At 43.6% G+C, this 27853-nt stretch overlaps 1 protein-coding gene across 2 annotated transcripts in view; it reads right to left on the bottom strand.

Annotated features, from left to right (window-relative positions):
* Positions 1 to 531: 531 nt before the first annotated feature.
* The window catches only part of LOC147678064 (vomeronasal type-2 receptor 26-like), a 41877-nt gene continuing 14555 nt past the window's right edge, over positions 532 to 27853 (bottom strand). For both annotated transcript variants that reach the window (XM_086946560.1, XM_086946561.1), the window contains one exon: positions 532 to 1451. In XM_086946560.1, coding sequence (XP_086802686.1) covers positions 532 to 1451 — 920 coding nt within the window. The remainder of the gene's footprint in view (positions 1452 to 27853) is intronic.

Here is a 27853-nt window from a genome sequence, read left to right as displayed (position 1 = left end):
GGCTCCTGCACACTGAGTCCCTCACTCAGAGTTTATTTAGGGGTGGGAATGTAATAAATGTGCATGCAGTGGTTTCCCCATATTAAATTTGTTTTTTAGCTAAAGCCTGGGGCATAAGAAAAGTCCTGCACCTCTTAAGGTGCATCCTCTCCCTCGTTAAATGGGATCTCCCTCAGCCCAGGGCACATGAATACCTGTGCAATACATGGTTCTCTCAGGAGCCCCTAGCTGCCTTCTACATGGCAGACCTATAATTTTGCTTTTCTTTACTGGATACATGTGATATTATTCCATAAGCGATGCTGTTTTCCACATTTAAAGGCACACAATTGCACCAGATTTTATGGTATAAATGTTGGATCTATTTTGCACCTTTAAATTTGGAAAAAGTGGTAGCAATGGGATGTCTGCATTGAATTCTCCATTTAATTGTGAATTTACTGTAATTTCATTATTACTAGTTATGGTAAAGCAATTATCAGAATTGGACCTGCAATCTCTCAATGAGGGTTGTGCATTTCTTTTATGGGTTTAATTGGCTGATGTCAGTGACTGAAGCTTCCCCTTCAAATAATTTCTGCTGTTCAGATCAGGACGGATAACAATGATGTAACACTTGGGAAAAAATATGCAAACTACAATCCCCATTGAGGATGAGATGATAGCGAAGACCTCCACAGCAACCATGTACTTCCCTTTGGTGTTCTGATAGGATGGAAGGAACAGTGTCCAGACGGTTAAGAAGGTCACCATGCTGAATGTGATGAGCTGAGCCTCATTGAAGCTGTCAGGCAACTTTCTCGCTTTAAATGCAACCAGAAAACTGGTGAGGGCCAGAAGCGCCATGTACCCCAGGACACACCAGAAGGCTGTGGGAGAGCCTTCATTACATTCAATCAGAACCTTCCCTGTCTGGGACTTCATATTCTGTTCAGCATAGGGATGGGATGAGGACAACCAGACTGTGCAGATCAGTGTTTGAATGAGTGTGCAAACAAAGACTATCATGGTTGGTATCTTTGCGCCAAGTCCACTTCTCAAGGGCGTGTTGGGGTGTGTGGCTTGGAACGCCATCAGCACCAGGACAGTTTTGGCCAGCAAGCATGAAATGCACATGACAAAGAGGATGCTGAATGTGACCTGGCGAAGCATGCAGGTGATGTCAGTAGGACGTCCTAGGAAGAGCAACGTGCTTAGAAGGCAGAGTGACAAACTAACTAGAAGAAGGTAGCTCAGGCCCCGATTGTTTGCCTTGACTATTGGGGTTTCACGGTGCTTGAAAAAGACAGCAAAGATTGTGAAGACAACCATGGTACTGGATGTGGCCACAGAAAGCAAGATGAAACCCAGGGGCTCTTGGAAGGAGAGGAACTCCACATATTTCAGGACGCAGCGATCCCGTTTCTCGCTGGACCACTGGTCATCTGGGCACTTCATGCAGTCAGGTGAATCTAGAACAAGAGACAGATATCCATGAGACAGGATCAGACACACCAGCTTGATTTATTTGGTTGGAGTGAAAACATTCTACAATTACTCTTCTGTCGTGTTACAGCTACATTTCTGTTAACATCTGATTCTGATGATATGAATGAGGTTACAAGGTATGGAAAACTGTCAACATCTTTTGCATAAGTGGTATTTGTGCATATATCCGGCTTGCACTATGGGTAGCTTGTGGGCTACTGTCAGCTCTTCATCTACCTATACATTGTTTTTTGTGTGTGTAGCTCTACCCACTAAAGTAGAATTTTCTGCGTTTTTGAATTAATATATGCATGCCAGAACTGAAAAATGTGCATTAAAGATTATGTTTGAAGAAAAATGATTGAATTTCCCAAATATATTTAAAGCTAATATTTGAGTGACAAATGATGTGGCATTGAAGTCTTACTTCTCATAGTATTATCTTGGTGCCAGGGACATTCCAGCTATGGGTAGTATTTGTTACCCATGAAGAGGCCTTTCAAGTTGATAAAGCCCATTTAGCAATACTATTGGCAATCACTGCTGACAATCTTACATGGGCAGGCCACCAGTACTTATATTGAGCAGATGGATGCAGGTGGGGCCCTCTAGCACTGATTTTGTTGGGGCCGACATTTATTTTTCCTCAACAGATTTTGAAACAGAGCACGAGAGAGAAAAGCATGACAGGGGGTAATAAGGAGAAGGGGAAAGATGGAATAACAGTGACAAAGTGTTAAAGAAGGGATAAAAAAAGAAACCACAATGATAATTTAATAGTGCAGGGAATGTCTGGAGATGGGTTAAAAGAAAATTAGGTGGAATCAAGACTACACAGCTTTAGCATTCGGCACCCCAAGCTTTGATAGCACCAGCCATGAGCTTCTGAGCAAAACCTTGGGCATCACCCTTATTTGTTTAAAAATTAAGCACTGGTGGTGTATAAGAATTTTATGTGCTCATAATTTTGTGCTCCAACAGTATGCAAAAAATATTTTTACACTTGATTTCACATATAGATACTTACTTCGTTACTGTTACAAATTAAAAAATGTTTCTATGAGGACTAGAAGTGTGTTTTCTGATGAATATCAAGTAGGCCCCAGTTTCAATGCAAACATCATCTTTCCCAAGACTGAAGTCTCCCCTATCACTCATGCTTCTCCCCTTCTGACCACTATCTCTCCTCAGCAATTCCACAGCACACAGTAAAGCTGAAATGTACTGGTGTATTTCCACTGCTATTGTCATTGTGTTCTCAATTAACTTTTCCCAGTCCAGCCACTACTCTAAAAATTTCCCAAGGTCTTTCCACTTGTTCACTGTTCATAGTCATTCTTATAACACATAATAGTTCATATATCTGGTTATGATCTAGCATCTCCAGATGACATTAACATAAAGGGTGCTAAATATTCATTCAAGTATTTGGTTAGTGCTCAGGTGTTAATGCAATATTATGTTTATTTGCTTTATATGTGCTCTGATTTGCTGATGAAATGCTACATTTGCTCACACCACAATGTCAGTGGATTCTGTAATTTCATATGCAAAAATTATTTTTAAAAACCATTGATTTTTTGGGATGAGTCAGGCGATGTTCTTATTCTACTAGGGATGCTGGCCATGACTCTCATGATTTTTGCTGTCCACTTGTAATTTATAATTATTTCTGGTCTCTCCATTTTCTGTATAACTCTGCATTGAGACCCTTCATGGAATTGACTCTGTACTGCTTTACTTTAGAATTCTGTAATAAAATCATTTAACTTTTCATTGATCTACAACTCAAATATTGAATGGGCCCATTCAAGTAATATCATTTGTTAAATTGTTGGTATCTATCTGATTTTGATGTTTAGGAAGTGACTTAACATGGGGGGCGAATTGCCATAAGACATTGAGGTTTAGGTGGAGGAGGTAGAGCTTTTGCCATGAACAAGATGTCCAGCTTCAAAACAGCTCCTGTGTCTGCCACCTATTTTGCCTTATTGAGAGGGGTTATTAATTTGCAATAATGACCCCATTCATGAAGTACCTGACAGAGATGGCCTCCACTGTTTACCCGCTTCTGTCACATGCAGTTGTAAGCTACTGTGGCACAGGTTGCAGCCTAGTAAGAAGGAGGAGAAAATGTGATCACAAGCTCCTGCACACCGGCCCCTCAGACCTCAACAACCTCCTGCTCAGAGGGTGGCTCCCTAGGCTTTGCCCCTCCTGCTGGAGATAACTTACCCTCCTACTTCAATATCCGCTGGTTGTATGATAGATGCTTGCATGGCTAAACCACGTGTACCTTTACAACACTGTCCTTAGAATGAATGTGTCTGAACAACACATTCCTTTACCACATAATGTCGTGGTAAAGGCATGACTGGTAAAGGGATATGCATGGTAAAGTTCACACCCGAACCTCCCCATTACACTAATAACTACCGTGACCCCCATGAGCCATAAAAAGTGACCCACCCCCAACCTCTGAAAACTACTCCCCCCCACCCCCCCCTCCCCCTCCCCCCAGCCCTGTAAAAATTCCACCCTACCTTCCCAGGCCTAAAAAGTATCCCAAACCCTAACAAATACCTCCAAGCCCTAAAAACTAACCCAACCACCTGACCCCTAAAAACTTTCCCAACCACCCTCCTGAGTCCTAAACACATCCCTGACCCCCCACCTAGCACTAAAATGTACCCTTACCTCTGTAAGCCCTACAAACTTCCCATAGGCCTAAAGCAACACCAAACCCAACCCCAACCCCCAGGCCCTAAAAACTACCATAAAACCTTGAAAACGACACCCCCAAAACTGGGCCACAGCCCCACTTACCTCACCACATCCTCTCCCGATTCTTTCTGTGCCTGCCCATTACAGCCCCTAGACCGGACACTGCTTCAACACTCATATGCGTGGTTAAGGCATATGCGTAGTGAAGGCAAGCATGGTTGCGCTTGCGAGGAAATGGCGCACGTGGCTTAGCCCGCATGGTAAAGGCCATTTCCCCTATCTGCTTCAGGGATGCCGGATACCAAAATATAAATCACGCAAACAACTCCTTTTTTCTGAGACAGTTGCCCTGGCAATAAAGGTCTCCTGTCTGTGCCTGCTTCTCCAACGATGTCAGTGTTTACATTTGACTTTTCTGATGGCAGAATAGAAAGGTCTGAAGATTAGCATAGATGCAGTGGAAGCATCCGTTGCCTGTACTAATCAAGAAATTAAAAGTATCAAAACAGAACTCGCTCAATTCAGATCGCAAATAGACAATGAGGAACAACGCCTTATGGCCTTGGAATGCAGGTATGCTACTATGCCAGATTGGGGTGATGAACTTTGTAATCTCCGGCGGAAGGTCACAGAATTGGCAGATAGAAAGAGGAATAGTATTGGGATCTTGGGACTCCCAGAATTAGACGGGGGAGTGAATTTGATCACCTTTCTATCAGAGCTTCTACCATCGATCCTAAGGCTGAATTTCCAACCGCCACTTGAATTTCAAAGGGCACATTAATTATTGAAATTGAGCATATGGTACAGCTTACTTGAATCTGCTACTATGATCCTTATGGTAGATGAGACGACACACAAATTCACTTATCCTGAAGAACTTGAGCCATTTCTCTTGGATCGGCTCTCTACAGTTTTTGCTCTAGGGGACTAATAAAGGAGAATGGCCCCTCCTGTAGCAATTTCTCTCGGATTTGGATGACACCCACATGGATATACATTCCCACAGGAAGGAGCACCACCACATAGGGATGTTACAGCTAATCCACCATCCCTGTTAGCCACTGGCCCCAATTTACCTCCTGCCCGAGACACCTAGGACAAGACAGATGGGGAGATGTGGTCACCCAATGCCTGCAGGACAAATCCAGATACCAGCTTAAGCCATGAGCCTTCTGTTTCTTCTCCCTGCAGGTTCCCCCTGGTTCTCGCCATGCTCCAATATGACTTTAATATCTTGCAACAATTTCAAAATGCAATTTTATCTTGTCCTTACTTATACAGTGTAACTCCCACCCTAGGAGTTACACACGCCTGTATCAAGTCTTAAATGCAGAATCACGAATTTCTTCAAGTCTACACACTCGATACTTATTCGGCTGCAGTGGTTACATCTTGGACGGAATACAGGACCCATACAAGCTCTGAATATCACCAGGCATAGCCCCCACATCCCAGAAAACCCAATATCTACCAATAGAACCCCTTCTGTTTGGTCCTTTAACATCAATTCACTCTTAAGTAAAGCAAAAGAACATTCTAACCTATTTGGCCCCTCATAAACCTGACATCGCCCTCCTGCAGGTAAGACACCTCTCCAATACGATATCCGCCAAGCTTCAAAGGGACTGGGGGCAGAAGGTACACTAAACTACTCCACATATGATCATAAACATCCAGAGAGCACCAGTACCCTGCACACCTCATGGAGCAAGAAAGAGTGCCCATACTCTGTTATAAGACCCTTGGAGAGAAAACATTACAGACATGATCCGATACAGAAGGGAGATATATCTTTGCCAAATTCTCCAATGAAGGTCATGTTATTGTTCTAAGCTATATGTACACCCACAATATACAGAAAGGAGCCTATCTGCCCCTTAATAGCAGACGAGGCATGATGTTCTAAAAATCCCAACTCTTAACAGGTGATGTCTGGAACACCACCTTAGACCCGGTACTGGACAGATGCGGGAGTTGGAATACCAAGGACAGACTGGACCTCAAGAACTTTGTCAGACCATGGACTGGCTGAGCCATGGCGCCTGCTCCATCCCACAGATAGAGATTATACATTGACCTTGAGGCCTTTCATAACTTTGATAATATTGAAAATCTGACCACACACAGGAAGAGAAAGTTAACATCCTTTCTGGCAATGACGAAACTCTGCATCCTACAGAAATGGAAATCAACCACTGAGCCAATCATGGCAGAATGAATGGATGAGATGAGGGCATTTGCTTCCTATGAAAGGATGATCTATAAACTTAATGACCAAATGCTGACATTTGAGGCCATCTGGACTCCTTTTCCTGACTCCTTGTCAACCTCACGTGGGCCCTGAAAAACATCAACATGGTCTGATCTCTGATGTACCTTTCAATACAGACTTTACATTAATTCCTAGATTTTAGGGCACTTATGCTTAGTGGACAATCCTGAGCATATCAGGAAGTAGTCCTGTATATTTTGTAGGATTGCTGGGAGTAAGGGTGTTCTTTCTGGAGCAACAGCTGAGGCTGTCAATCAAGGTGTGCAGACAGATGCATGATAATTTGTTGCAGTACCCTATACCGCTCTATGATTTTTTTTCCCTTCCTATGATGAACACTATACACCTATGTCATAGTTCGAGCTGCATTGCAAAGCATAATTGCAAGAGGTCTTGCAAGACCTATATCTATGATTTATCCAGGATTTGTTCTGATGTAAAGCAAAATAAAAATATTCAAATGCTGACAGTGAGGTTAAATACTACCTCCACTCCAGTAAATGTGGAAACTCTAAGGGGCCCATTAGGATCTCGGGCGGATCGCCACTGCCCTCATGGCGGTGGTGATCCGCCCGAGATCCGTCCCCACCCACCACCCATTTCCCCCCGCCATATTACTATGGCGGGGGGACCGCGGCGGACAAAAGACTGTCTGCTACTTTTCTGCCTGGTCAACAAGTTGACCAGGTGGAAAAGAGTTTAATATGGTGGCTGTGTCTGTCAGACACTGCCAGCCTATTACTATGGGTGCAGAAACACAATGCTGCCACGGAAATGAATGCGGGAATTGCTTGTGGGGGCCCGTTGCGGGCCCCCGGGGACTCTAGGGGGTGGGGGTACACATGGGGGTACCTATGGTACCCCCCTGCAGTTCCATGCACAAAGTGCCTGCCATGTTGTGCATTGAAGTGCACAACATGCCTTCCTGGCATTGTGGCTGGCGGTGCTGAGTGCACCACCCGTCACAATGTCAAGAATGCAGGATGCACCTGCCACTGTGGCGGGCGCATCCTAAAGGCCACCATGGGACCCCGGCCATTTTGGCGGGCGGTCCCATTTCACGATAGGATGGCCATCTTAATGACCTCTAAGATTGAGGTAAGTTTTGGGGTGCCTAAAATGTTCGGATGTTGCTTTTCTCCCACAGTTTTGTTGCCCCCCGCACCACTATGAGGAAGTCAGGGAAGACACCTAATAGGGGAACATTTTTGGTGCCAGATCAACCCTATCCCGCAAACTTGGCCCCACAAGACCAAAGCACGGTTCCAGCAATCTACACCAGGCAGAAGGTATGCTATCTGAGACATACCTACAGCTGACTCCCATGGACTCTGAGATGAGCCAGATTTTAAACCTTGAAAATACAGTGAAGCAAGGGTCAGCGCAGTCTCCAGCAGAATCTGGTGGTAAGGCAGGTATGTCTTCAAAAAAATGAAGATGATCTACCTATAGCTGGGGGTTCTGAGGTAAACTACCTGCCTGGTCCTATTTTTAAGGCGGGTGTTCTAAGTGGAGAACCTGCTGTCAACTAGGGGCCTGAAGCAGAAGGCGGAGATACATTTTTCTCCCTGTCAGACATTACAGACTGGTGTGACTCAGATAGTCAGAGCCATGTATCGGACATTAGCAACTTGAAAGGGGGGCAAGATGAAATTTGGGTCAATATTGCCACAGTTAAGAAGGGGAGGAATCCTTGTGATAGAGGCAGCAAAAATGAAAACAAACCGGAGGTCTTCTCTGGGACTACTCCATCTCCTCAGCGTTAAAAGGAAACATGGTAGCAGCCGGTAATACTGCAGGAGCATCCGAACTCATCCCCCTGGAGTCTATATATCAAAGTATCATGGCCCACAGAGAAAAAAACACACATTGAGATTCATAGAGTTCAGACAGCTTGTAGGAAGATGCAGGGACCCATTCATAAGATCTCCAAGACCTCCTCTGAGTTTGTGAAAAGAATGAATGAGGAGGAAGGCCGAGTGAACATGCTGGGAAATGAAACCTCAACTCATAGAGTAAAGACAGTGACACTGGAAAATCAAATGTCAGACACCCGATGGGCGCTGGAGGACTTCGAAAATAGAATGAGACGGAATAACTTGAGGGACTTGGGCATTCTAGAGGGGAATGAGGGCGGTGATGCCTTAAAATTTACTGTCGATCTTCTCAAAGGGGCTCTCCCTGAGTTAGGAAATTGGGACTGGGCTCAAGAAATAAAGCGTGCACAGGTTCCCCTTTAAGCAGAAGAATCCTTCACAGTCAGCAGGGAGCAAACCTTGTGTTATTCTGATCTACATAGGTAATGTTCTCCTTCGTCAGGCAATTTCTAATCTACCCCATCTACACCGGCAGCGTTCTTTTAATGGGCATAAGTTCTTTGTCAGGCATGATAACTGCCTTTCCACAGTAGAACGTCCCTGGCGATTTCAACAGCTGATCCAACCTTTTCAAAATAAGGGAGCTCAGGTCTTTTTATTGACTCTTGTCAAACTGAATGAATGAATGAATGAAGCATCATTTATTGAGCGCATGACTACCCTGGGACATTCCAGTGCCAAGACAGTAGCAGAGAGGGACGGCACAGCACTCTTAAGGGAAGAGCCAGGTCTTCAATGATTTCCAGAAGGCTAAATGGCTAGTTACGCTCCTTAGGCAGTGGGGAAGAGTATTCCACATCTTTGCAGCATAGTAGGTTAATAGGCGCCTGCCTCTTCTGGCCCGCTTAATCTTGGGAACAGTCACCAGATGCAAATCATCAGAGTGCGGCCATCTATTTGGCACATAAGGCTGGACCATGGAGTGTTTGATCAGGGGGCCATTCCCGGTTAGCATCTTATGGTCAATGCACATGGCTTTAAACTGACTCTCTCCAAAACAGGTAGCCAGTGGAGCGACTTCAAGGCGGGTTTTGTGGATTGCCGGTTCAAGATCCCCATAAGCATCCTTACAGCACAGTTTTGCACCATTTGGACCTTTGTGAGGGTTGAGACCGGAGCTCTGAGGTAAAGGGTATTATGTAGTCCAGGCGGGAAAGAATAAGTGCCTGTACCATAAGCCTTCTTGCCCGAAAAGGGAGAAGAGGGGGCACTTTATGGAGCATCCTTTGGATGCTGAAACAAGCAGCCACCACCTTCCGTGCTTGTACCATGAAGCTAAGATCCTGGTCCAGTCAGAAGCCTAGACTCTTCATCCGGGTCTTAGGGACTGGAACAGGGCCCATAGAGTCTGGCCAAAGAGCATCTACCCTGAAGAGGGATGGGTTGCCAAGGAGCATCAACTCGGTCTTGTCACAATTTAGCTTTAGGTATGATTGATGCATCCATTTGACTATCTCTTCTAGGCAGGGACAGAGGCTTTGTCAGCGTGATTTAGTGCTAATACCAGTTGGGTGTAGTCAGCGTAAGTCACTATATGAACCCCAGAAATAATTGCAACCATGGTAGAGCTACCCCAGTCAACCCCAAACCTCTGAGTCAATGGATCAGAATTTGGTGGTTGACCTTGTGAAAGGCAGTGCTAAGGTCCGAGAGAATGAATGCTTTTGATCCTCTTGCATCGAGAATCTTTTTAGATTCTTTTGCAACTGCCAATAACGCTGTTTCAGTTCCTTGGCATGAGCGACAGCCCATTTGAGAGGTATGAAGGAGATTGTGGGAGTCAAGAAATGTCGAGAGTTCTGCATTAACATATTTCTCAGCTAATTTACTAATCCCTGGGAGGAGAGAGATAGGGCGAAAGTTACCCAGTATATCCGGATCAAGACTGGGCTTCTTCAGGTGAGGCTTTTCCTTTGCTCTTTTCCACAGGGATGGGACAACTCCCGAGGAGAGGCATTGATAAGGTCAAGAATGACTGTGGAAAATATTTCAGGCACTTGACACAATATATTGGGTGGAGCTGCGTCTGTAGGCGACCTGCTCTTTACAAGTGCCGAGAAGGTACAATGGTATGCAGGGAATCACAGTCCATCAACTTAAAGTAATTTAGAGGGAAGCCCCTCATTTCTTCTCGTCAGAAATTCAAGCTTAAGAGTTTCTACAATCTCTTGATTAAACTCTGTGTATGCTGCGAGGGATTAACAATGGTTCTGCTCTTTCTCTAGCCATATTTTTGTTTCCTTTTTTCTTCTTTGCCTGTTCTCGGCATTATTTATAGAATTGCGATTGGAGTGGGAATGCAGGAGTGGTCCCACTCTATCACTGTAACTGGAAGATCTAGCCGTTTGTGATGGGTGTTGTGGGCAGAGTGGGGTGGGGTGGGGGGAGGCAGACAAAGATGTTGGGGGAGGGAAGAAGGAAGGGGTAAGCAGTTGTTGATTGTTTTTTATCTAATATATGGGATGAAGATTGTATTAATTTAAAGGAGGAATTAAATTATTTATATGGTTCAAGTTCAAGTTCAAATAAGCTTTATTCGATTTTTAAATAAAAAATCATAAAAGCATCGACAATACAAAAATACTAACAGAAAAACCATAGACATTTCATTTCATAGACACGATGTTTCATAGACACAATAAAAAAATTAAAAAAAAAAAAAAAAAACCATCATTCAACAATTATTGTGCGAAATTCAGTTACCATTAAAAATTTTAAGAGTTTGTCCTATGTAATGTGAGGGGAGCTCGGGTAAAAATCATATAAATCCCAAATGCGAATTGTGCCTTGTCTTTCACTTTCATTGGGGGTACAAACTCGTAGAAAGGGGGCAACATTGGTGTTTTTAAATTTAATGAGTACCAGATCCCCAGCAATGCATTTGGGCAGCGTCCCTAACCATCCCACCCTCCTAACACTCAAGATACCCCCGTCTAGCCCCGGCGGCAACGGTCTATTCTTTTTTAGCCAATAGATGGCCTTATTTAGCAAATCCTGCTGGGATTCGCGTGTTCCCTGGGTGAGGGCAGGGACCCCAGAGAGGACAGACACATACGGGGCGGCCTCAGGGGGCAGGTTGATATGTGGCATTCTTGCCAAGGCGGATCTAGCCACTGTATGGGTTTTTGATGCAGGTTTGACAAATACTTTGGGGCCTATTTGAATACGTGTGCGTGATGGCTGTATTTGGATGGCCCCATTGCCGGATTTATACGTTTCGGGGGTGGTGATAGGGTTAGGACAGACGCATGTGGCCATAGTAGTAGCTGGAGGCGGGAGCTTTCTTATTACTGACTCAATATTGGTCAGCCTTTCCCCTAAATCATTCATTTTTGTGACCAAGGGAGAGATGGTAGCAACCAGCAGTTGCTCTATTTTGGCCAATAAAGTCGTGTTGAGAGACAGAAGGGGGTCCTCTGGTTTGTCCGCGGCCGGGTCCTCAATGAATGCTATTGGATTAGCAAGTGATGGTATGTTTGTATTGTTTCCAAAGTTAGTTTCGATGTCATGCTTCCATCTATTGTAGGAACCCAGGGGCGCGGCATTTACTTGGATATGACCTTTATCATCGGGACCAGTTGCCTTAAGAGAAAAAGAATCCACAGTTGGGGAGGCTATAAGATCAGGGGCGTAGTTAGTACCGCACAGGGCGTTGAGGTCCTCCCATAAGGACATTGTGTTGTTAATAATTTAGAGAAATGCCAAACAAAAAAAAACGAGAAATATTGAAGCACGATACCTCCCTCTGTGATGGAACCAAGTGGGGTGGCCCGTCCCGGCCTCCTCAGGCCTCGGAGGGCCACAGAGGGCCCGCCCTTTGCCCGGGCTTCGCCCCGGGCTATATCCCGCGCGCGTCCCGCGTCGCGGGATGTGGATCGCGATTTATTCACTGCAGGCGGGGGGCGGAGCACCGAGGGAAGAGGCAGCAGCTGTGAGGCAAAGAGCCTGCTGGACCTCGCAGTCCCTCGGCGCCTGGTGCAAATCACGTCCTTTTCCCCACCACAGCAGAGCCCACACAGAGTGACAAGCGCTATCAGAGCGCAGGCGGAGCACAGGAATCCCACGTCGTTCTCCCAGGGACAGCAGCAGACCGTGAGCGGCACCCGCGGAGCGGGGGCCGCGATAAGTTTATCTATTGTCCAGGCGGGGGGCGGAGTGCCGAGGGAAGAGGCAGCAGCTGTGAGGCAAAGAGCCTGCTGGACCTCGCAGTCCCTCGGCGCCTGGTGCAAATCACGTCCTTTTCCCCACCACAGCAGAGCCCACACAGAGTGACAAGCGCTATCAGAGCGCAGGCGGAGCACAGGAATCCCACGTCGTTCTCCCAGGGACAGCAGCAGACCGTGAGCGGCACCCGCGGAGCGGGGGCCGCGATAAGTTTATCTTTTGTCCAGGCGGGGGGCGGAGCGCCGAGGGAAGAGGCAGCAGCTGTGAGGCAAAGAGCCTGCTGGACCTCGCAGTCCCTCGGCGCCTGGTGCAAATCACGTCCTTTTCCCCACCACAGCAGAGCCCACACAGAGTGACAAGCGCTATCAGAGCGCAGGCGGAGCACAGGAATCCCACGTCGTTCTCCCAGGGACAGCAGCAGACCGTGAGCGGTTAATTACAACCTAGAGTATCCTATAAAGAGCTCTGGTATTAAGAATTTTAAATACCAGGATGGTGGGTAAAATCCGTATTTGCTCATTAAACATATGTGGCCTCAATGATAAAAAAAAAAGGGAGCATGTTGGCTAAGATCCTCCGATTCATCCACATTGATTTAGTGTGCCTTCAGCAGACCCACATACCCTGGAGTAAGCGATGGTGGTTGAGGGACTTAGGCTTCAAAATGTTAGCATGCACTCGGCAGGGGACAACAACTAGAGGGGTAATAATTCTACCAAGACATGGCATGGGAATTTGTAAACAAACTAAGGAAGACAAGCTGGGAAGCAGGGCTATTGTACAATATATATTAGCAGCTAATAAAACCTCTGTCTCGATCTGCTCTATTTATGGATCTAATTTAGATAATCCCGATATATTGAATTACTTGAGTGTCGAACTTGCCTTGTGGCCACATCCTCTGATCCTCTGTGGTGACTAAAGTATCCACTTAGACAGCAATTTTAATTTAAATGCTGATCTACCATAGCAGGGTAGGAAAGTAAGGGTCTCTCTGGTGAGAGAGTATGGTTTGGCTGATAGCTGGTGCAAGCATAGATCAGTGGATCCAGGATTCACCTTTTATTCGGCCCCTCATGATAAACTAGTCATGCTGGGCTATTTTTTTGTCTCTAAACAATTGGCCGAAATAGTTAAAATCAAGAGATATCAGAGGATCATCTCAGATCATAATTCTGTAGTAGCTGAATTTCCATTGATTGGTTTTACTAGAGTTCAGAGGCCTTGGGCATTTGAAAGGAAACATCTGTATAATCAATCATATTGTGATCATATGGCTAAGGGGATTGCAGAATTCTTTGATATTATTAGAGGCAGAGCTTCCGAAACCATAGTCTGGGATACTTCCAAAGCAAGGGTTCGAGGGGAGACCCTGAACTTTTCCATTTCCCGCAAAATCACAAAGAAGGAGGGACTGGGAGCAGAAGGAAATAGAGGTCCAAACCCCGTGCTCCCAAGACTAAAGATATAATCACTGGAGGGTGACTGTAACTACAGAGAGACAGACGCAGGCCGATTTGGTCACTAAAAAGACTAGTAGAGGAGACTATATCATAAACTAGGTCAGATGAAAGAGATTACTAAGGCGGGGAAATTCCTCCTTTTTGAAAAAGTGCCCTCACACACCCATGTGGGTATCATGCTTCATCATCGGGCATTTGCTCCTCGTGGGGGGTGGCGCTGCAGTCCCCCACGGGCTCCGCGAGAGGGCTCTTTATTGGAGTTCTTTTTAGGAGAAATGCTGCAGGGGTGAGTGAATTTTAAAGTACTGCCCTGGTACCCTAAAATCTTTATTCTCGGGTCCGTGTAGTATGGTTAAAAATCAGTGACAAGAGAAGGTCTTTTGATCCAACTTATCAGAGGGGTAAGTATTTTCCTTCTGCTTAGTCAACGTGAGGGTGATAGTGAAAGATGGGTCGGTTAGGTTTACATGTTTTCCGCCTAGAGGAGGTCCCTAATGGATCCAGTGGCACTTCAGCAGGACTGTGCAAGTAGTGAGAAAAGTGTAGAAATAGGGGTCTGAGATGGGGACAATCAGTAACCCCTAATTTACCTATAATCAGGTGTATTAGGGGTGTCAATGCACCCAAAAGAGGAACTCCCCCTTGGAGTATCTAAATCCAACCTAAAAAAAGGAGAGAGAAGAGAGAAAGTACAACTAATCCTTTAAACATGGTGCCCATCTCACTTATTAGTATCAAACTCTAAAAGTGCAAATGACTCATATACTGCATGCGCATCATTGTTGGGGACAGCAAGGCATGCTGTCACATTCATAACTTAAGTGCCAGAGACCCGGCTCAAGCAGTGTTCACACACACTGCACATTGGTGCTCTTAATATTAACATTTACTACAATTCTTTGGTGTCTCAACACACACGGTATGAATAGCAAAGACAGCATACTAGCGTTCGCGTCCCTGGGAATGAGCACAAAGGCATCTGTCTGTGATAGTGGAAAAATATCTTTGGTTTGGGAGCCGTGATTTGTGCTGCTACCATTAAAAACACTTGTCGTGCAGATTACTATGAGAAGAAGTTACTCCAGTGTGAATAATCATGTCCAATAGCATTATGTCACGCACAAAAACATAAAAACACACAGACATATGGCAAAAACATCCTGCCACAATTATTGGAAGTGGCTGGCCTCATCGGCATTGAGAGCGGAATAGAAAGGGCTACCTATGAGTGAGATGGTAGACATAAACATTTGGCGTTTTTTTAAAAAACATACCTCTCTTGTTGTGGTTGCATTGTTGAAAATACTCACCAAGCCTCTCCTGGAACACGGCGTTATACCTGCCCTCTGCTGCTCGAATGCCGGTAGGAGGCAGAAAACGCTGCTTCCTTATTTAAGCAAACCCGCATGAGAACTCGAAGAGCTAAGTTGCCCTGGGGCATAGAGCGAGAAAAATCTGCCTTACTCACCCACCACTTTCAAAACAGCCCCCTTCCCCCAGCCCCTATTCCGCGCAGCTTATGGCCTTGCGAGCGGCGAGGACTGGCGCTGGCTACGAGACACTATACAGCCCCTGAGGAAGGGCAATGCCCGAAATGCATTGGGCCACTGGACCGCTGGCATGAACATTATGGAATCAATAATTTGATGAATTAAAATAAAAAAGAATAAGTTTAACTACAAAAAAGAGAACTTCGAGTAATTTCTTTCTTCGAACAAATCAAAGAACTATTTTTTGGAGTGCCCTGGAGGGACACTGGTCTCGATGGAAACAGTGCTATTATACGCATAGAGCGTTACCTCACGCAGTGTGACGTTCACATCGTGCCGCCCATATTGGAAGTAGTATTTCCTAATTGGTGGGGCTGTGTTGTGCATACCAAATCAATCTCGGTATTAAAGCAATACGCCAGTGTGACGTTTATGTGAAAGATAGAAAAAGATAGAAGAAGAGCACAATAGAAACAATCCCGTCAGGAGTTCTGGTAGAAAAAAAGGGTAATGATTACCGTACAAGTAAGAGAAAGAGTGTAATAAGTGTCCGTGACTATCTTGACCATAATGCTAACGGATCCGCGATTGGCTTGTGCTCATCATTAACACAGCAAAACGCCTCTCAGACGCCCTACTTATACAAATTACTATGGCAGAAAATGCCACAGTGATCTAAGCAGATACAACCAAAAGGCTGGTTAGAAATAAACAGTTGTGTTTGCGGTGGACAAGACACAGTAGAACATTTAATCTGTTGACATATGTCACAAAATAAAACATATTTTCTAGTTTTGTGGTATAAACCTTGCAACCAATATCTTTGCTGTAAGAGTGAATTGTTAGCAGCCACACTGGCATGTGGCAAAGCGATTCCCTCAATTGCGCAACAATTAAATCATGTCTGCGGTCCATGGAAAATAGATGCAATCATTAGTAGCCTTCACAGCAACCACAATATAATTGTTGATATGAATGTTAGAGTGAGTTATCACTGCTGTTTTAGCTGTGTCAACTGCAGATTTGGCAGCTTCATCATCCATAGAATTCACTACGGTGTATGCTCAAATACGTATATGGACCCGTATATGCATAACATGAGTCCATGGCAACCTATCCTTAAGATCAGTCACTTTAACCCAATGCAAACATGCTTGATTGGGCTACTCTTGGAATCTCTGCAATCATTTTGTTTCCAAAAATGTAAATCATCCTTAAAAGATTGTACGCATTAATACAAATCACACACAATAAGTGTGTTGAATTTAGGATCCGCATTTTCATGTTCTAGCAGTAAAGCCTTCAACTCAGCAAATTGAGCAGTGCAGGCACCAAGAGACTGTGTGTGAGTAATTTGTGGGTGAAAAACTCAGTCGGAGATAGCACCAAGAATGATGGTTCATGCTGCAGAATATTGCTGCCTAGAACCTATAGCCAGTTGTGCAGATCCACCATTATAAATGACGGGCCTATATTGGTCAAAAGGCAGAATTGAAGAACGCAATGAATAACCATGTTAGTATTCCCAAAACTCTTGTGTTTGTAAAGATAGGTCAAAGACAAAGTCTACATCCATGGCTGTAAAGGATGTAGCTTATTGCATCCAATGAGGATGGAGTGCTTTGGAATTTGGAACACTGGCTTTCATAACTGCCTCCATGGCGGGCACAGGTGAAAGAACAATAATTTGTTTACCTTGAGCAAGTGGTTGTTCCTTCAAAATGGGCATCTTTACAGTAGTCTGAATGTTTTCAGTAGAAGCAAAATGCATTTCAACAGGTGAATACAAATGCACTTTATATGATTTGGGAACTGTTTGACCTTCATTAAAGGTGACATATGTAAATCCAATTGCACCCGCTAAAATACTGATGACTATAGTAGTGTTCACGCATGTCTGTAAATTGTGCGATTCAAGCAAATCAGACTGGTAAGATCTGGGAGTTGCAGTGTGTTCCGACATCCAGCACGAAGCAGAAAAATCTGGGCAGATTAAGTCATAAAGTGGCTTAATACATTGTGCACAATCAGTTATATGTATGTTCTTCGAAAATTCAAGAATCATAGCAGAGACTGCAATTCTTTAAGTGTGTTCAGAGACTGTAACTGTACAAACATTTCCAGGAAATGAGAAAGCCAAGCCTTTTCTCTTATTGGTAAGTTCATATTCTAAGAATAGGGCACTAAGAAAAGCGATATAAGACTTTTTGAAGTTAAATCAGTGATGTCATGAGTGATGTCACTGACCATGTCATGAGTGATGTAATATGTGATGTCATTAGCAGTGCATTACACGCGCAAGTTATAGTGAGTCCAACTAACTATAACGTGGGAATTTCAATGGTTTTATGTCAGTAAAATTTCCAGGTAACTATAACTGGTGTGAAACCTATGTTTTTTTCAGTGAATTTAATAGGTTTTTTAAATGCTAATTCCTAACTATAACTGGTGTGAAACCTATGGATTTTTCAGTGAATTTCATAGGTTTTTTAAATGCTAATTCTTTTCTATATCGAGTTTCTAACCTATTTTTTTTTTTTACAATTTGCTGTTTTGTGTAAGTATTAATTTTTGAGGTTTTTTTTTAATAATTTTTTCTGGGGCGCTCTGGGTGCGCGCTCCGGTAAGCTCTCCGGAAAGCGCACCCAGAGCGCTACTTTCGTTCGTGAAAAAAATATGAATGAAAAGTTAATAATAACGCAAAACATTTCGTACCATACAAAGAAAAGCAGTTTTTTTTAAATAAGGAAAAGAAAATAATTTTGCATTTCCGTGAAACTATCAAAACGTCACTTCGGCGCGCAGCGTAAGCGCCCCCGGAAGCACCTACGTTCGCGCCGTGTATGCGACCCGGAAGCGCCTACGTTCGCGCCGGGTGTGCGCACCCGGAAGCGCCTACGTTCGCGCCGCGTATGCAACCTGGAAGCGCCTACATTCGCGCCGCGTATGCGCCCCCGGAAGCGCTCCGGTGCACGCAGAGTCATGTGACCCTAAATAACACTTTTCATTGGCTGCTAACAGTTTTTTTTACAAAGAATGAAATCCCCACCCATTTCCTTCACTTCGTCTTTCACTTTTGTGACTGAAAGACATGTTTTTTGCTTCTGAATCTTTCTTGATTTACCATGGCTGCCAGAGAATCCAGCAGTGATGAAGAACCTGATTTCATCAATGAAGAGCCTCCTACCCCAAAGGTGAAGGAACATTTTATTTGGAAATTTTTAAGATTCCAGCAGACCAGAAGAAGGTGAATGCTCCAAAAGTGGAGTGCAGGATCTGCAAACAGGTCCTGTCACGGGGTGACCCCCCAAAAAAATACTCATTTGGGAACTTCACGATGATCCGGCATGTGGAGAGGAGGCACCCCCAGAATTTTGCCCGGGAAAGTGTCAGGGCTCTGGCACAAGAGGTTCCCAGTGATGGGGCCTCTACATCCACCGGAGGAGCAACTTCTTCTGGGAGGGGGCAATCGCAGGAGCTGGTGCCAAACATTCAACCTGCTTTTAACCATGGTGTCCTGAAATGCAGATACTGCAATCAACTCCTCACCTATGGGGAGCAAAGTGTCCAGCTCATGGTTCGAGCATTGGAGAACCATCACTGCCCTTTCCACCCCTAATTTTTTTTTTTTTTTTGCTCCTGTTGAGCAGGTCCCATTCCCTGTTTTTGTTCCTGTTTAGAAAAAAGAAGAAAACAAAAAGTTCTTTTCAGAACTACCTCCAATTCTCATCAAAGAGCTATATTCTTAAAAAAATGAAAAAGAGTAAGTGAAATAGAGTGCATTGATAATGGAAAGGAAAATGAGTAAGAAAGAACAGAAAGGTATGAGAGGAGAAAGGAAGACAAGTAGGAGGACTGAAAGAAGGTGAGTGTTAGGAAAGAAAGTAAGGAGAAGAAGAGTGAATATGGGGAATGTTGATATTCAAAGAAAATGTTGAAAAGGAACAGGGGTGTGGAAGGGTAAGAAAAGATGCATTGCTGGAGTTGAAGGCAGAAGGCCTCATTTATGAAGCCATGCGTCACTTTAACGCTTACAGATACGTCTGAAATACTAACGTATCTAAAAGAACTTCCAACATAATACGTCATAAATTTAATATGACGCATGAGTAGAAGACTGAAGGACTCATTTATGAGACCATGCGTCACTTTAACACCACGGGAACGTCACTTTTTGTGACACACCAGTGCTGTAAAAAATGCACCTTATTCAGTCATATTTACAAAGTGACGCATCTAGGTAGTTGCGTCACTTTGTAAGCCTCTGCGCCACATTATTCCTACGTCAGGTGTAATGTATGCAAAAGGGACGTATTGACGCAAGAAAGGGTCAGAGAAGTGACGCAGTGAAATCTATGACATATCACCGCGTCACTTTTATGACGCTGTTGCTTCCAAATATTACGCCTGTTTCACAGCAGGCGTGCAGGCCCTTTCACATGAGGCTTGGCCCCATGTGAAAGGATGCATTGCTGGAGTAGCTTCATTTTTATGACACACTCCAGCAATACTTCACTTTTGCGCTTACAGAAACGTCTGAAATACTAACGTATCTAAAAGAACTTCCAACATAATACGTCATAAATTTAATAAAACGCATGAGTAGAAGACTGAAGGACTCATTTATGAGGCCATGCGTCACTTTTACGCCACCGAAACGTCACTTTTTGTGACGCACCAGTGCTGTAAATAATGCACCTTATTCAGTCATATTTACAAAGTGACGCATCTAGGTAGTTGCGTCACTTTGTAAGCCCTTGCGTCACATTATTCCTACGTCAGGTGTAATGTATGCAAAAGGGACGTATTGACGCAAGAAAGGGCCGTAGACGTGACACAGTGAATAAACTGGGGGCCTCATTTATGAAAAGTGACACATCGCTGCGTGAAAACAGCAATGCATCACTTTTCTGTGCGCACTCCTTACGCCATTCCTGATGTGTCATATTTAATGTATGACAAATCATGTCGCAAGGAGTTACAGATACGTCAGTTTTTCTGACGTATCTGTAAGCGCAAAAGTGACGCATTGCTGGAGTGTGTCACAAAAGTGACGCAACTCCAGTAATGCATCCTTTCACATGGGGAAAGCCCCATGTGAAAGGTCTTGCGTCAGTCTTACGCCTGCTGTGAGGCAGGCGCAAGATTTTGACGCAACAGCGTCCTAAAAGTGACGCAGTGAAATCTCATAGATTACACTGCGTCACTATTACGAGGCTTTTTGCGGTGGAACGCCCCCTCTGCATACATTATACCTGCCGCAGGTATAATGTGGCGCAGGGTTTTAAAAAGTAACCCATCTTTCTAGATGCATCACTTTTTAAATATAGTGCAACCAGGCACATTTTTTACACCGCTGGTGCGTCTCGAAAAGTGACGCACAGGCGGCGCAAATCTGTCGCAAGGCCTTCATAAATAAGGCCCTGGATTTTCCCCATGCTTCGCTCCCCGGTGCGCGTACTCGGCGCTCCCCCCGCGCAAATCGATTTTTTTTTTTAAATGCCCCCCGGGACCCTATTTTAGCCCCCACATCAAACCTAGGGGGTCAGGGAGGGGTCTACCCTGCCCCCTTATGATCATTTACCCCCTTTTTTTATGTCACCTCTTGTGTCTCGATCCTACCGAGACACAAGATGGCGGCCGCACCGGACTGTTTCGAATGTTTACAGACACCCGTGAGCCAATCAGCTTTCCGTGCGCAAGTCGCTTAGCACGCCCGGTGCACTCCCCGGTGCACGCACCGGGGCACGCCTATAGATATATATATTTTTTTGAACCTAATTTACTCAAAATCCACTAGAGCACATATCTTGAGACATAGCAAAGGCACATCGGGCTACCAGTCCTTACAATTTTGCAAAGTTTGATGGAAATCCATTCAGCCGTTCGGGATAAAAGTGAAATCGACCGCCCTATGGAAATTAACATGGGGAAAACGCGTTTTGGGACCACCCTTTTATCTCGGCCCCCGCTTGACAAATCCCCCCCAAACTTTCAGGGAAGGACCAGAACGCTGCAAGGCCATTTTGAGAAAACTTTCAGTCAGATTCGTCAACCGGCGCCAAAATTATTCCAAATAGAATTTTTAGATTTAACATTGAAAAAAATAGGTAATATATATATATATATATATATATATATATATATATATATATATATATATATATATATATATATATATATATATATATATATATATATATATATATATATATATATATATATATATATATATATATACACCTATAACATAACAACAAATAAAAAAACATTATATTATAAATTAAAACATTACAATATTGGGGAGGAGCTACGCTAGCAAACAAGATGGCTGCTTAGGCTCCTGGCTCCGCCGACCTCCGACTCCTGCCCGATGATTCTGTCATTTATCCTGTCTTTACGCCCTGCCTCCGTGTGTATGAACCGGACTACAGCTCGATGGTGCGATCCCGAGATTTCTACCAGTTTGGTAGACAGAGTTATTTTGAGTTAAAGTTTGTGGCCTAACCCAGGTTGGAAGCCGGGGTCTCGAGTACTGGCCCAGCCGGGTTCAAGTTGAACAACATCGGCCGTGAGCATGTGGTAGGGTTCGGTCTATTGCTGTGGAGGTTTTCTTGGCCCGATTTTGATGGCGGTCTGCTGAGTTTGTAAACATTGAAGGAGGGGTGACAATGCACGACTGAGGCTGTGGGCAGAGGTCCCTGACCCGGTGGCCTGGTTAGCCACCCGCCGGCGTTCGCTGGGTTGGGATCTTCGCTTGCGGTGGCGAAGCGTAGATCGATGCCGCTGTGAACATTGAGTCCCCCTCTGCTGCTGTCCGTTCCACTTTTGACTGTTCCCCCGGGGAGACTGGGCTCTATGGGGTACATGAAAATGGTCGATATCGAGCGAGGAGCGGTGGAGCAGACTGAGAATGAACCGTCGTTGCGAACTGTGCTGGCAGCCATTGGGGCTCTTCATATTAACGTGGAAGCCCTTATTCATAAAATGATAGCGCGTTCGTTTGAAATTGGGCAGATTGGACCGGACCCTGCTCCACTACAAGGAATGAAGCAGATCAAGATGCCCACGATGGCAATTTTGATAGAGGAAGCAGACCCCGTGCAACAAGAGGTGTCGGAGGCTCCGTCGGTGTGATGGCCGATAGGAGCAAGATCGGTGCTTCGAATGGATCATCAAGCCTACTATCAACGCTGACTGTGGAAGGACTAATCGGTGCTCCCTTTTCGGAGACTTTTGATGAGAACTGTTTTGGGCTTGAAACCGCGTCTCTCCCCTATCCGCCAGTTCCATTACGATGGCGGAGGAAACAACGTTGTAAGTTCATGACGGTGAGGAGAGTCTTTAGACCTGATGGAGTTCTCAGTGACTTAACATCTTTGCTTGATTTCAGTTTGAACTTTGCTGCACTTTTCTTGTATTTTGACTATCCTGTGGAGGCGGCAGTTCGTCCGGAAGGGGTTCGAATGTCCGATCGGATGGGTCAAGGATGAGACTGATTGACTGGGTTTGACATCGTGGTCTTGATGGATGTGGGATTTGCTACCATGATGCTTGCGGGAGGTTGGGAGTTGTTTACAGTTTCCCCTGTTGCGTACTGCATTAACTTCTTAATAGATTTGTGGATTTACTCTGGGGGGTTCTTGGTTCTGGCGGGAGGGAGGGGGGACCGGGGGCACGTACGAAGGTGCCCTCCTCCATTTTCTATTTTTAGTATTTAGTTAGATGGGGCGACAGGCACACTGCTAGTTGGGATTTGGCGAAAGCCATATGCAGGGGTGCAGGGTGGGGGGATGGGTGTTAGTGTAGTTAGTTTAGGCTGTGGCTCGAATATTTTTGTCATTTATCCTGATTTAGTTTTTTCGTATCTGGGGGCACTACGCCTTTCTTTATCCTGTTCTGTTGGGTGGCGGGGACTGAGTACCATAGCGCATCAAATTTAGCTTAATTGTGTGCAGTCAACCATTATTGAATGATCTACGTGTCGATGTTTCAATGACCTCGCCCAGGGTTTTTTACAGAAATCCTGATATCTGAAAATGTTTGCTTATTATTGTAACTGAATGTGATGTCCCAGATACGTCTTTGATTTATTTTGTTTTATATTTGAAAATAAAAAGAAATATAAAAAAAAACATTACAATATTTAATCATTTTTAAATTTACATTGCTCACTCCATTGAGTGCAACAGTAGGGAAACTGTTATACAGCGGAGGGGTAAAAATTACTATTCCCACTCCAATGAGTGCAACTGTAGGGAAAGTGTTGGATAGTGGAGGGGTAAAAAATACTATTCCCACTCCAGTGAGTTCAACAGTAGGGAGAGTGTTGGCTAGCAGAGGGGTAAAAGTTACTATTCCCACTCCAGTGAGTGCAACAATAGGAAAACTTTTAGATAGCGGAGGGGAAGAAATTACTATTCCGACTCCAGTGACTGCACCAGTAGGGAAAGTGTTGGATAGCGGAAGGGTACAAATTACTATTCCCACTACAGTGAATGCAACAGTAGGAAATGTGTTGTATAGCTGAAGGGTAAAAATGAATATTTCCACTGAAGTCAATTCAAAATTAAAAACAAACAAAATATCAACTTCAATACAAAAGATGTAAAAAACAATAAAAAGAAAACATATATAAAAATATTTAAAATTACAAAAGATAGAAACATATTGCAATGTTAAGAAAATACCTACAAACAACACTTTATAAAAAAAATATAAAACATTTACAAACAAATAACTATATTTAATAGAAATGAATTATAACCAAAAACATTAATGGTTACATAAATGTAATATTTTTAATTTCCTACCCTATAACACCACACAGTTCACAATACACTTCTAAATTTCTATAAAATGGCCTCCATAATTAACATAATTAATGATCAAATAAACAAATATTATTAATTAAAAAAAAACAAATTAAAACATATACAAATTAATTTACTCACCAAATGTTACCCATATAAAACCAAAATCCATACTAAAAAAAACAATTACAACAAATATTTATCATTTAATGAATGAATATTAATGAGCAACTAATTATTAATTAATGAAACATAAAATACTTTTCACCCTGTACCCAATAAACACCACAACATGCACCTAAAAATCATTACACAATTTCCATAACTAATTTTACATTATTAAATAATATCAATTAACAACGTATTAATTAATTTAAAATAATTTACTTCCCAACCTTTACGACTATAAACCCCACAACTCATATCTCAAATTATTTCCACAATTGCTATATTTATTTTTTCATTAACTCATTACCCTTAATTATCAATTTATTATAAATACATTTCTTCCCACCCTTTTCCCCTATAAACCCACAACCCGCTCCTACAAAAATAATTAACAACTAATTATTTAACATTTAATAATAAATTAATTCTCACAATTAACGTTATAAAATAGAAATTAAATATATATGAATACATTAAAAGTATTAATAACGTGATTACAATTAAATTACATCCCACCCTATTCCCCTATAAACCCACAAACTGCTCCCCAAAAAACAATTAACATAATTAGCAATTAGTTAATTAGTAAAAATTAATAACCATTTAATAATTAACTAATAATAAATTTATTCCCACACTTAACACTATAAAAATCTAAAATATGTAACTACGAATAAATATTAATTAATTTATTACCCCTATTCCCCTATACACCCACAACCCGCCTAAAAAAATAACACAATTAACATAATTACCAATTAATTAATTATTAAAAAATGTACAACCAATACATAATCAACTAATAATAACCTTATTCCCACAATTAACACTATAAAACCTAATTCAAATAAATACTAACAAATACAAAATGTTAATTTTGTTTATTATAATGTAATTACTTCCCACCCTATTCCCCTATGAACCCACAACCAGCTACAGAACTAAAAAATACAAAATGTAATTAACATAAAATTAATAACTACTAAAAATGTAACACATATTTTTAAAAAAGCAATACTTATACAAAAAATAAATAATACACTTTAAAAATACAAACTAAAATACATAACACTAACTTAAAAATCTGTATTTTAAACAAATATATTTTTGCAAAACAATATTACTAACTTCAGTATTTTCAAAAACAATGTTTTTTCCCTTAAAGTCAATATTCTTGCCCACAATATTCTTGCTGTAGATATTTCTGTTGCAAAAAACACAGTTGATGGACAGAATGCAGAACAATGTCTTACATTCACCCCAGTACAAAGATCTGGGCCTAAATCCATAGTTTTCTTGCACCCACACCACCCTAGGTCAGACACTGGTTGTATGCAAATCAGCCTTGACCCTGTTCCTCATGGGAACAGTCCAGCCAGAACTACCAAGCCATGCCTTTCCTAGACCGGAATCAAGCTTCCAAGGACCGGTTTCTGGCTATCAGCCTTCTTCAGCCTGGATAGCTTGACTCCTGTGATGTGGAGAGCCTGGGACTCCCGTCTGAGCATACCCAGCCCACTCAAGGTGAAAATTGCAAAAAACACAGTTGATGGACAGAATGCAGAACAATGTCTTACACTCACCCCAGTACAAAGATCTGGGCCTAAATCCATCGTTTTTTGCACCCACACCACCCTAGGTCAGACACTGGCTATATGCAAATCAGCCTTGACCCTGTGCCTCATGGGAACAGTCCAGCCCGAATTAGTAAACCATGTCTTTCCTAGACCGGAATCAAGCATCCAAGGACCGGTTTCTGGCTATCAGCCTTCTTCAGCCTGGATAGCTTGACTCCAGTGATGTGGAGAGCTTGAGACTCACGTCTGAGCATACCCAGCCCACTCGGGGTTGGTAGTTCGGGCTGGACTGTTCCCATGAGGCACAGGGGCAAGGCTGATTTACATATAGCCAGTGTCTTACCTAGGGTGGTGTGGAGTGCACAAAAACGATGGATTTAAGCCCAGATCTTTGTACTGGGGTGAATGTAAGACATTGTTCTGCATTCTGTCCATCAACTGTGTTTTTTGCAATTTTCTCCCCAAGTGGGCTGGGTATGCTCAGACGTGAGTTCCAGGCTCTCCACATCACTGGAGTCAAGCTATCCAGGCTGAAGAAGGCTGATAGCCATAAACCAGTCCTTGGATGCTGGATTCCGGTCTAGGAAAGACATGGCTTGGTAGTTCTGGCTGGACTGTTCCCATGAGGCACTGGGTCAAGGATGATTTGCATATAGCCAGTGTCTGACCTAGGGTGGTGTGGAGTGCAAAAAAACGATGGATTTCGGCCCAGATCTTTGTACTGGGGTGAATGTAAAACATTGTTCTGCGTTCTGTCCATCATCTGTTTTTTTTGCAATTTTCACCCCGAGTGGGATGGGTATGCTCAGACGTGAGTCCCAGGCTCTCCACATCACTGGAGTCAAGCTATCCAGGCTGAAGAAGGGTGATAGCCAGAAACCGGTCCTTGAATGCTTGATTCCGGTCTAGGAAAGACATGGCTTGGTAGTTCGGGCTGGACTGTTTCCATGAGGCACAGGGTCAAGGCTAATTTGCATATAGCCAGTGTCTGACCTAGGGTGGTGTGGAGTGCAAAAAAACGATGGATTTAGGCCCAGATCTTTGTACTGGGTTGAATGTAAGACATTGTTCTGCATTCTGTCCATCAACTGCGTTTTTTGCCATTTTCACCCCGAGTGGGCTGGGTATGCTCAGCCGTGAGTCCCAGGCTCTCCACATCACTGGAGGCAAGCTATCCAGGCTGAGGAAGGCTGATAGCCAGAAACCGGTCCTTGGAGGCTTGATTCCGGTCTAGGAAAGACATGGCTTGGTAGTTCGGGCTGGACTGTTCCCATGAGGCACAGGGTCAAGGCTCATTTGCATATAGCCAGTGTCTGACCTAGGGTGGTGCGGAGTGCAAAAAAACGATGGATTTAGGTCTAGATCTTTGTACTGGGGTGAATGTAAGACATTGTTCTGCATTCTGTCCATCAACTGTGTTTTTCGCAAATCTTTGAAACTAACTAAACGCGGCCACCGACGCTACCGTCCTGACCGGCGTACACGAGTGATTCGAGCGAACTCCGTTACCACCATTCAATTTAGTCCACCGGCCACCTTATCATGAAGACTCTAACTTTTGAGTTTAGCTTTCTTTTTAAACGCGCCATCGTGGTAACCTTTTTCTTAAACTTTTCCACCCACAGAGCCACGCTAATCGGATAACCAAAACACGTAAGATAAGCTTTATAACTTTCGATATCCCACGGGCTCACGGTTTCTTCTAAGGTGATAATATAACTGGCACTTAGCCCAACCATGCACCCCCCCTTTAATTAACTGCACAACCCCCACTACAGACATGCTCTACACTACATTACTGACAGGTTGTTCATTTTGATTTTTGATTATAGTGT

Source organism: Lissotriton vulgaris, chromosome 12 (assembly GCF_964263255.1).
Source record: "Lissotriton vulgaris chromosome 12, aLisVul1.2, whole genome shotgun sequence".
In the NCBI taxonomy this organism is placed as follows: Eukaryota; Metazoa; Chordata; class Amphibia; order Caudata; family Salamandridae; genus Lissotriton; species Lissotriton vulgaris.
This window is presented reverse-complemented; position numbering and strand designations above follow the sequence as displayed.